Genomic DNA, 12,183 nt, shown 5'->3' with positions numbered 1-12,183 from the left:
AAAATCATCCAGCTGGAAAATGAGGCAAAGAAGATGAAAGATGAGGCAAAGGAGATGAAAGACGAGATAAAGAGGATGAAAGACGATCTTCAAAGAAAATCAGACCAGAAGGAAAAAGACGACCAAAAAGCCAGAGATGAAATCCAATCTTTAAGAACCAGAGAAAAACAACTAGAATCAAGTGACCTCACAAGGCAGCAGGACACTATAAAACAAAACAAAAAGAATGAAAAAATTGAGGAAAATGTGAAGCATCTCATTCACAAAACAGACAATTTAGAGAATCGTTCAAGAAGAGATAATTTAAGAATAATTGGACTACCAGAAGACCACGACAAAAGAAAAAGCCTGGACATAATACTAGAGGAAATTATCCAGGAAAACTGTCCCGAGATCCTAGAACAAGAGGGGAAAGTGGAGATTGAAAGAATCCACAGATCACCCCCTATATTTAATCCCCAACTGACAACACCAAGAAATGTTATAGCCAAATTCAAAAACAATCAGATGAAAGAACAGGTATTACAAGCTGCCAAGAAGAAGCCATTCAGAAACACGGTGAGGATAACACAGGATCTATCTGCATCCACACTGAAGGACCAAAAGGCATGGAATATGATATTCCATAAAGCAAGGGAACTAGGCCTACAGCCAAGAATAAAATACCCATCAAAACTGACTATATTCTTACAGGGGAAAGTATGGTCATTTAACACAACAGAAGAGTTCCAAGCATTCATAAATAAAAGACCAGACCTGAACAGAAAATTTGAAGTCCAAGCACAGAACTCAAGAGAATCATCAAAAGGTAATTAAAAAAGAGGGGAAAAACAACAACAACAACAACAACAAAATTTTTTAAGAGACTCAATAAGTTAAAATGATATGTATCCCTATAAGAAAAGAGGTCATTGGCAACTCTTAAAAACTGTTGCTATCACCTAAGCAGCTAGAAGAACTACACTCAGAGGAAACAGTGACAAACTGTATAGGATGAAAGGACAAGACATAAATAGGTATATAGATATATGCATGCATAAATACATATACATGTGTATGTATATATATATATATATATATACATGACTAAAGCTAAAAAAGAAAAGAGGTTTTGACTAAAAGAAATGGGAAAAGAAACAAATGGGGGTAAATTTATATGTCACAAAGAAGCTCATGGCGGGAGGGGGGAGAACATCGATACACTGGAAGGGTAAAGAGGTTAGAGATAGGAAATACTCAACTCTTACGTACTTTGAAACTGACCCAAAGAGGGAAGAACAATCCAATCCATTGGGGAAGAGAATAGATTTGTGCCCTATAGGGGAGTAGAAGGGTAAAAAACAGACTGGTGGGGAGGGAAGCAGTACAAGGGAGGGAGAGGGTGGGGGGAAATTTTAAAAAGACTACAGGGGAAAATAAGGAAGGGAATAAGAAGGAAGGGGGGTAGAAAGGGAAGGACAAGGGGGACTGATTTAAAGTAAATCACTGGACTAAAAGGTAGAGCTGAAGAAGAAAGGTTAGAATTAGGGAAGGATATCAAAATGCCAGGGAGTCCACAAGTGACAGTCATAACGTTGAACGTGAATGGGATGAACTCACCCATAAAACGTAGATGAATAGAAGAATGGATTAGAATCCAAAACCCTACCATATGTTGTCTCCAAGAAACACACATGAAGCGGGTAGACACCCACAAGGTCAGAATTAAAGGATGGAGTAAGACTTCTGGGCCTCAACTGACAGAAAGAAGGCAGGAGTGGCAATCATGATATCTGATAAAGCCAAAGCAAAAATAGACCTGATCAAAAGGGATAGGGAAGGTAATTATATTTTGTTAAAAGGGACTTTAGATAACGAGGAAATATCACTAATCAACATGTATGCACCAAATAATATAGCACCCAAATTTCTAATGGAGAAACTAGGAGAATTGAAGGAAGAAATAGACAGTAAAACCATATTAGTGGGAGACTTGAACCAACCATTATCAAATTTAGATAAATCAAATAAATAAATAATTAAGAAAGAGGTAAAAGAAGTGAATGAAATCTTAGAAAAATTAGAATTAATAGACATATGGAGAAAAATAAATAGGGATAAAAAGGAATACACCTTCTTCTCAGCACCACATGGCACATTCACAAAGATTGACCATACATTAGGTCACAGAAACATAGCACACAAATGCAGAAAAGCAGAAATAATGAATGCAGCCTTTTCAGACCACAAGGCAATAAAAATAATGATCAGTAATGGTACATGGAAAACTAAATCAAAAACTAATTGGAAACTAAACAATATGATACTCCAAAATCGTTTAGTTAGAGAAGAAATCATAGAAACAATAATTTCATCGAGGAAAATGACAATGGTGAGACATCCTTTCAAACCTTTTGGGATGCAGCCAAAGTGGTAATCAGAGGTAAATTCATATCCCTGAGTGCATATATTAACAAACTAAGGAGAGCAGAGATCAATCCATTGGAAATGCAAATAAAAAAACTTGAAAGCGACCAAATTAAAAACCCTCAGCAGAAAACCAAACTAGAAATCCTAAAAATTAAAGGAGAAATTAATAAAATCGAAAGTGATAGAACTACTGATTTAATAAATAAGACAAGAAGCTGGTACTTTGAAAAAACAAACAAAATAGACAAAGTACTGGTCAATCTAATTAAAAAAAGGAAGGAAGAAAAGCAAATTAACAGCATCAAAGATGAAAAGGGGGACATCACCTCTGATGAAGAGGAAATTAAGGCAATCATTAAAAATTACTTTGCCCAATTATATGGCAATAAATACACCAATTTAAGTGCTATGGATGAATATATACAAAAATACAAACTGCCTAGACTAATAGAAGAAGAAATAGAATTCTTAAATAATCCCATATCAGAAAATGAAATCCAACAGGCCATCAAAGAACTTCCTAAGAAAAAATCCCCAGGGCCTGATGGATTCACCAGTGAATTCTATCAAACATTCAGAGAACAGTTAATCCCAATACTATACAAACTATTTGACATAATAAGAAAAGAGGGAGTTCTACCAAACTCCTTTTATGACACAAACATGGTACTGATTCCAAAACCAGGCAGGTCAAAAACAGAGAAAGAAAACTATAGACCAATCTCCCTAATGAATATAGATGCAAAAATCTTGAATAGGATACTAGCAAAAAGACTCCAGCAAGTGATCAGAAGGGTCATCCACCATGATCAAGTAGGATTTATACCAGAGATGCAGGGCTGGTTCAATATTAGGAAAACTATCCACATAATTGACCACATCAACAAGCAAACCAACAAGAACCACATGATTATCTCAATAGATGCAGAAAAAGCCTTTGATAAAATACAACACCCATTCCTACTAAAAACACTAGAAAGCATAGGAATAGAAGGTTCATTCCTAAAAATAATAAAGAGTATATATCTAAAACCATCAGCTAATATCATCTGCAATGGGGATAAACTAGATGCATTCCCAATAAGATCAGGAGTGAAACAAGGATGCCCATTATCACCTCTATTATTTTGTACTACATTGTACTAGAAACACTAGCAGTAGCAATTAGAGAAGAAAAAGAAATTGAAGGCATCAAAACAGGCAAGGAGGAGACCAAGTTATCACTCTTTGCAGATGACATGATGGTCTACTTAAAGAATCCAAGAGATTCAACCAAAAAGCTAATTGAAATAATCAACAACTTTAGCAAAGTTGCAGGATACAAAATAAACCCACATAAGTCATCAGCTTTTCTATATATCTCCAACACAGCTCAGCAGTAAAATCTAGAAAGAGAAATCCCATTCAAAATCACCTTAGACAAAATAAAATACCTAGGAATCTATCTCCCAAGACAAACACAGGAACTATATGAACACAACTACAAAACACTCTCCACACAACTAAAACTAGACTTGAGCAATTGGAAAAACATTAACTGCTCATGGATAGGACGAGCCAATATAATAAAAATGACCATCCTACCCAAACTTATTTATCTATTTAGTGCCATACCCATGGAACTCTCAAAAATTTTCTTTACTGATTTAGAAAAAACCATAACAAAGTTCTTTTGGAATAACAAAAGATCAAGGATATCCAGGGAAATAATGAAAAAAACACAAATGAGGGGGGCCTTCCAGTCCCAGACCTCAAACTATATTACAAAGCAGCAGTCATCAAAACAATTTGGTACTGGCTAAGAGACAGAAAGGAGGATCAGTGGAATAGACTGGGGGAAAGTGACCTCAGCAAGACAGTATACGATAAACCCAAAGATCCCAGGTTCTGGGACAAAAATCCACTATTCGATAAAAACTGCTGGGAAAATTAGAAGACAGTGTGGGAGAGATTAGGAATTGATCAACACCTCATACCCTACACCAAGATAAATTCAAAATGGGTGAGTGACTTAAACATAAAGAAGGAAACCATAAGTAAATTGGGTAAACACAGAATAGTATATATGTCAGACCTTTGGGAGGGCAAAGACTTTAAAACCAAGCAAGACATAGAAAGAATCACAAAATGTAAAATAAATAATTTCGACTACATCAAATTAAAAAGCTTTTGTACAAACAAAACCCAATGTAACTAAAATCAGAAGGGAAACAACAAATTGGGAAAAAATCTTCATAAAAACCTCTGACAAAGGTTTAATTACTCAAATTTATAAAGAGCTAAATCAATTGTACAAAAAATCAAGCCATTCTCCAATTGATAAATGGGCAAGGGACATGGATAGGCAGTTTTCAGATAAAGAAATCAAAACTATTAATAAGCACATGAAGAAGTGTTCTAAATCTCTTACAATCAGAGAGATGCAAATCAAAACAACTCTGAGGTATCACCTCACACCTAGCAGACTGGCTAACATGACAGCTATGGAAAGTAATGAATGCTGGAGGGGATGTGGAAAAGTAGGAACATTAATTCATTGCTGGTGGAGTTGTGAACTGATCCAACCATTCTGGAAGGCAATTTGGAACTATGCACAAAGGGCGATAAAAGAATGTCTACCTTTTGATCCAGCCATAGCACTGCTGGGTCTGTATCCCAAAGAGATAATGGACAAAAAAGACTTGTACAAAAATATTCACAGCTGCGCTCTTTGTGGTGGTCAAAAATTGGAAAATGAGGGGATGCCCATAAATTGGGGAATGGCTGAACAAATTGTGGTATATGTTGGTGATGGAATACTATTGTGCAAAAAGGAATAATAAAGTGGAGGAATTCCATGGAGACTGGAACGACCTTCAGGAAGTGATGCAGAGTGAGAGGAGCAGAACCAGGAGAACATTGTACACAGAGACTGATACACTGTGGTATAATCGAATGTAATGGACTTCTCCATTAGCGGTGGTTTAATGTCCCTGAACAATCTGCAGGGATCTAGGAGAAAAAACACTATCCATAAGCAAAGGACAAACTGTGGGAGTAGAAACACCGAGGAAAAGCAACTGCCTGACTACAGCGGTTGAGGGGACATGACAGAGGAGAGACTCTAAACGAACACTCTAATGCAAATATTAACAACATGGCAATGGGTTCGAAGCAAGAACACATGTGATACCCAATGGAATCACACGTCGGCTACGGGGGGCGTGAGGGGGAGGAAAAAAATGATCTTTGTCTTTAATGAATAATGCATGGAAATGATCAAATAAAATACTATAAAATTAAAAAAAAAAAGATTAATTACATTGAGTCCTAAGCTGTTCATGAGACTTTGCATTTGAGGTAAAAGTTTTTGGGAAAGAAACAGATAGTGTTTTGAGTTTTGAATTCAAGTAGAATTGTCTAATGAATCATTGATTCAGTAATCCACCATTCAAGAGAAATGTATAAGTTACTCAGGAGTGTGATCCTGAACTCCGATAGGTAGAGGTTTTTATCTGGGAAAAAGAGGAAGGGACAACCTTAGCTTAGCTGAATGTAGGGTCCTCTTGACTAAGTTTCCCCATTGTGTTGCATCTTTTTTGAACAGGAATGTCTCCCATATTCCTGAGTCTGTCTGTAAAGTGGAATTGTTATTGCATGACTGATTGTCATCTGTAACTCTTACCTGAAGTAAATAGAATTAAAGATTATATACCCTGGTATACATATTGAGTTATACTGTGCCCTTAGATTCAGGCTTGAAGAACCAGTTTTGATACGATCATAATCACATCACTGCTTTTTCCTTTTATTAGCAAATTTCTATAATCAGAGCAAGTGTTCAATGGAAAACATAAGCACAATGCAAAAATATGTTACTATTCTCATAGCATGTATGAGAATAGTAACATAATTTTGGACTAGACCAAGGTTAAGACCTAATTCCTGACTATCCTCCCAGCTGTTAAGAATTTTTAGGTTATCTTTACCTATGCCATCCCTATTTTAAGCCTTCTTGTTTTTTAATGCTTTCATAATATTAGATATACTCAAAACCTTTGGAGACACTATCATTTCCAGACCTTATTGATCTGACCAGTGAATTTCCTTTCCTAACATCCTTTGGCCCTGACCAAAATCCTTCAACAACTGGTACTCCAGCAAAGGAGCAGGTTATAAGCCTCCAATTTTGACATCACCTTTGTCCCCAAACACCCCTACTCCAGCTTCATCACCTACATCCTTTTTAATGTGGACACAATGACACATACAGATTTATCACATTATAAAGTTTGTGGAAATGTCCCAGGTAGTTATTATTAAAGAATATTAACTTACAATCCTTTTTGTGAATTTTTAAAGAAAAATTGCTGTAGAAAGCAGGCACTCATCAGTTGGATACTGCCTTATTACAAATATTAAAAGGAAGACCAGCTCTGCTTGCTGCATTCAGACTCATGATGGTGGGGGGGACAAAAGCACCATAATCCCCTATCCATTACAAGGACCTATCCATTACATATCTAACATAATGCATACTGCCCTTAAGAACTTTAAACACTTAAAGAAAAGGTTAGCTGACATTTCTCAGGATCTTAGCAATCACTATAAGCTCATTAATTCCTTTGCTCAGAAGATTGATTCCTTGGCTCAGATAATTGATGACAACCATTAAAGAGATTGTTGCCCATACCCCACAATAGCTAAATCATGTATTATAATTACCATGTTATTTTTATAACATTTGTGTAGTAGTCCCCCGGTTTCCGTTGTTATCTTTGTATCTCAGTAGGGCAGTGCCCACTCTTGAAATGCTTGCTCATAAAGTACCACCCTCTATGCATTTAGATTGTATCAGCCTATTATTTGGCCCAGGTCCAAAGGCAGGTCAAAAGGATAACTTAATTAAGCAGTTTCAGTTTATGTTCATTGTTTTATGCCTCTTAATACCTTTATATTCTCTTTATAATCCGATTGAACATATTATTTATAAACTGCAACTATAGATTTAGTAATAATCCTAGTTATTAGTTGACTGAATAACTGTGTATGATAATCAGTAATCAATACTCATACTGTAATATAATAAAAATTCCCTGTAGTAAGTACCTTGCAAGCTATCCTTGCCAAAGGGAGTTTGTGCATGCTTTCATTGTCCTGGAATGTGTCCAGATGTTTCAAAGGCTGGGGGTTCATGATATTTCATTTAGCTATGAAAAAAATACAAAGTAATCTTGGCCATTCTTATATGGCACGGTGGCTTTATCTGCCTTGCAGAAAGGATAGGCGTCCAGGCTGCCCTACATCCCTGGGAAAGAAAATCATATTGGCTGACCCCTTCTGGGGTGAGTGTGCAGCACTGGATGCCTGTAGACCACTGACCTTTGTGAGTCGCAAATTCACAAAACAGTCAGATTTACTGAGAAGATAAATTCCGAATATCTTTTCTTTTATACCACTCATTTTACAAATGAGGAAACTGAGGTCCAAAGAGCCTAAATAACTTGCCCAAGGTCACATCAATAGTAAGTAGCAAAGCCAAGATTTGAACCTGGGTCCTTAAGCCAAAAAACAATATGTAAGTGATCCCAACATATATTCGTATGTATGTTTTTAGATACTAATATGTTTGAAAGTTTATATTTAGAAATAAAACAATAAGATGAATTAAATCATTGCATACCAGAACAATTCCTGCAGCATAATGAAGAATGCACATCTTTCCAGGAAAAGTTGCTCCTACAGTCATAGGATTCTTCCTATAACTGAGGAAAAATATCTTTAATCACAATTATTATTAACAAAAATATCAGACTTCAATATTATCAGTAAAGATTTAACATGATTATTTAGAAATATTCATACTTATTAGGACACACAGGAAAGGTAGTCTGTTTGCTATGTCAACCTTTTTCATATATTTGAGAGAGATTTTCCCTTACTTGAGTTAGATGAAAATCATGCTATATTTTCAAAAACTTGTCCAAAATATTAACATCTCTGATACCTTCCTACTTCCTATACAATGACAATGAATTTTACATGAAGCCAGAGGAAAAAAATGAAAAAAAAAACAGCAAAAAATCCTTTACTCTGGTAATATATTTTGACCAATGAAAAATATCAGCTTCTCTACACATTAAATAATTGGTTACTAAAATGGAAGTCCTTTCACAACCAGGGGCATATGTGCAGTCAAGTTTCCCAGCTATTTGACACAAAGATCAAAATTAATACCAAATTAAAACAGATAAAGATGAGAAGAAAATCAAAAGGACAAATAAATATGAAAGGACATTAAGTACAATTAAAATAGCTTTAATTAATCCATTCAAATAGTTTTTGTTGCTATATTAAGAGAAATGAAAAAAAGTTAAGGAGCATAATTTCCAGTATATAGAAGTTTAAGAAGTCAAGCAGCAAAAACTAAACAAAGAGGGCAAAAGAACCTCCATACTGCCACAACCGGAAAATATCTCATTTCCTTACCAAGTGGGTTTATGAGACATCAAAGGCAACACTGGTTAAGAATATAAATTCATTTATAAAATATTATGGTAGAGTATGATCAAATCAAATCATAACACTTCAAAAAGAATCTGAGGCAAAAAAGGTAGAAAATTTGGTGAGAGATCCAACTAAGGCAGATCATCACCAAAGAATTGATGGACCACAGAAAACCAGAATTTCACAAATGAAAAAGACTTCAATGATCCTGTAGTTCAGAAAGAAAAGCAATTATTTTATAACATATCTAATTGATTGTAATCCAGTCTCTGCCTGAAGATCTGAAATGGAGAAAACTACACCATGTCCCAAGTCCATTTTTGGAAGGTGTTCATGTTAATAAGTTTTTCCTTCCACTTATGCTAAATATGCTTCTTCTACCCAATATTATTAATTTTACCATCTGGTGTCCAGCATGTTAAACTTATGGTATCTTTGCTCACAAATGTCATTTGTAAATTTGAAAATGTCATCAGTGTTTTATTCAAATCATCAATAAAAGCATAAGCTTTAACAGAATCAGTCTCTAAGTAATTCCAATACTTTTCCTACCAATTAGTATTAAACCATTAATTACTACTATAGCTACTCTTTGAATTTTTCCAGAATGGTGTAAAATACTCCATTTAAATGCTTTGTTAAAATGTAAGTAAATAAAATCTGTATTTTCCTGTTCTACAATTAAGTAACTACCAAAACTAAATAAAATTACTATGCCGTAATAATTTCTTAATGAAGCTGTGCTGGCAAACTTTTGAAAGGAAAACAAACTTTTCAAGGAAATTACGATCATTGGCCTTAAGTTTGCTGGTTCCATTTTCTTCTCTTCTTTGAGAAGTAAGACATTTGTCCTCCAAAACTATGGTTTTCATTTCTATTCTTTACTATCTTAAAAAGATGTCTGGTAGTTGCAAATACATCCAACTGTTTTTTCAATACCTTAGAATGTAATCGCTATGGAGCAGGTGACTTGAGGACATTAAGTTATTCTCATGCTAATTTCTGTCATTTCTTCACATTGTTCCAGCAACTTTGGGTGGCATGTGCAAACCTTTTGAGCCTTCTCTTTTTCTCATTTAAACTAAAAAAAAAAAACAAACCCAATACTTTTTTGTGGTCTTTAGTTTTCTTCACGAGTCTCAGCTCATATTTTAGATTTTAGATGATGTTGTTCAGTCCTTTTCAGCTGTGCCTGACTCTTCATGACTATTTTCGAATTTTCTGGGCAAAGATACTGAAACAGATTGCCATTTCCTTCTCTAGCTTATTTTGCAAATGAAGGAAATGAAGCAAACCAGTCAAGTGTCTTGCCCACGGCTACACTGCTAGTAAATGTCCAAATCCAGATTTGAACTAAGGACGATGAATCTTCCTGATTCTAAGCTCAATGTCCAACCACTGAAGGATCTTGCTGTCCTCAGTTTAAGCTTTTGCAATCTTAGCACTTCTTAGAGTAATGTACCACATTTCTATATTCATTCTCTATTACCTGTCCTTCCTATTTTCTCTACTTGCTTTTTTAAAATCCAAGCAAAGTTCCTGTGTGTCTGAATTATTCTCTTTAGACAACTTTCATTCTTTTTCCTGATCAGAATTATTTTTGTTTTTATCTTCAGAACTTCTTCATATAGTTTCCTATCCATCTTGGGCTGACTTCTCTATAGAATTTTTATCAGAAATGGAATGTTTTATTCATGGAAAAGCCAGAAGGCCAGTGTCACTACATAGAAGAATTTGTTTTGGTGAGTAAGAGGTAAGAAGATCTGAAAGGTAGGAGGAGGATGGGTTATGAAGAATACCAAAGTATTTTGTTTACAATCCTAAAAGCAATAGGGGACCACTTGAGTTCAGGGAATTGGGAGGAATAGGAGGCGGGGAAATGGGGACAGTGTGATTGTACCTGTGTTTTAAGAAAATAATTTTAGTGGGTGATGGAAAATGGATTGATTTGGGGTGAGACTTTAGGCAGGCAGACCCACCAGCAAGCCATTACAAAAATATAGGTATGAAGTGATGAAGGTTTGCCCTAGAGTAATGGCAGAGTCAGAGGACAGGATGCCTACAAGAGATATACTGACTCCTAGGTTTTGAGTCTGAGGGACTCAGAGTATGGTGTTGCCCTATTATAGTAATAAGTACAGTAAGAGACACAAAGGGCTTAGAGAAAAAGATACTGAGTCCATTTTGGCATAGTGAGTTAAGTGATCTACTGGATATCCAGGTCAAGATGCCTGAAAGGCAGTTGGAAAAGTGAAATTGGAGGTCAGCAGAGAGACTAGGGCAGAAAAGGTAGATTTAAGAACCATCAGTATAGAGATGGTAATTAAATCCATGGGAGTTGATTAGATCACCAAATGAAGTGGTATATGAGAATAGAGCCCAAGACAGAACCCTAAGGGACACCTACCATTAGAGGGCATGATTTGGAATAGAATACAGTATAAGAAACAGAGAAGGAGTGGTTAGATGAGTAGGACAAGAACCAATAGAAAGTAGAATCCAGAAAAAAACTAGAGAGAATTAAGAATCAAGGAGAGAATTTTCAACAATGTCAAAAGCTAAAGAGAAGTCAAGGAAAATGAAGGGTAAGGAAAAAGCCATTTGGATTTGATAACTAAAATATCACTATTAACTTTGGAGAAAGCATTTGTGGAATGATAAGGTTGGAAGCATGATTATAAGGAGTTTAGAAGAAAACAAGAAATTAAAAAGCGGAGGCACCTATTGTAAATATCCTTTCTGAAGAATTAACTGCAGAAGGTGGAAAAGCTGAGAAGGAAGGATCAAGAAAGAATTTTTTCAGGATAGGGGAGATATGGGTATGTTTCTAGGCAAGGGGTAATGAGCCAGTAAACAAGAGACTGAAAATGAGTGAAAGAGTAGGAATAACAGAGGGGAAAATCTGTTGGAGAAAATAGTATGGATTGGGTTTCTTTGGACATGTAGCCTTGGTAAGGAGTAAAATCACTCCATCATGTGAGACAGGGATGAAAAAGGAAACTGATCTGAAGATCTGATTGTTAAATTTTTTGTGTGAGCAGTTAAAGCACAAGAAAGCACTTATAAATCCAAGCTTGATTTGTTGTTTTGTTGATTATCTTAACTTAAAAGTGATAGGAAAAGTGTTAATGAAGCAGCTGGCACATGGGTAAAAGCAAAGGGGTGAGGTTCTGGAATGGTAGGGACAGATAAGAGGGGTGCCATAGGAAAGAAGAAAAGGAAAAGCTAACCTGGAGCTGACAGAACAGTAAAAACTTTGAGGATTGTATATAGCAGAGGATCAGATGA

General features: G+C 35.6%; 1 protein-coding gene and 1 long non-coding RNA gene across 3 annotated transcripts in view; one reads left to right on the top strand and one right to left on the bottom strand.

Annotated features, from left to right (window-relative positions):
- The window catches only part of LOC100032991 (disintegrin and metalloproteinase domain-containing protein 32), a 160,120-nt gene that overhangs the window by 100,431 nt on the left and 47,506 nt on the right, over positions 1–12,183 (bottom strand). For both annotated transcript variants that reach the window (XM_007476380.3, XM_007476383.2), the window contains one exon: positions 8,072–8,153. In XM_007476380.3, the coding sequence (XP_007476442.1) occupies positions 8,072–8,153 (82 nt within the window). The remainder of the gene's footprint in view (positions 1–8,071; positions 8,154–12,183) is intronic.
- LOC103102005 (uncharacterized) overlaps positions 1–12,183 on the top strand; it is a 72,036-nt gene that overhangs the window by 17,244 nt on the left and 42,609 nt on the right. Inside the window, exon 2 of the long non-coding RNA XR_001628355.2 lies at positions 10,512–10,648. This is a non-coding gene — a long non-coding RNA (uncharacterized LOC103102005). The remainder of the gene's footprint in view (positions 1–10,511; positions 10,649–12,183) is intronic.

This window comes from Monodelphis domestica, chromosome 1 (genome assembly GCF_027887165.1).
Source record: "Monodelphis domestica isolate mMonDom1 chromosome 1, mMonDom1.pri, whole genome shotgun sequence".
NCBI lineage: Eukaryota > Metazoa > Chordata > Mammalia > Didelphimorphia > Didelphidae > Monodelphis > Monodelphis domestica.
This window is presented reverse-complemented; position numbering and strand designations above follow the sequence as displayed.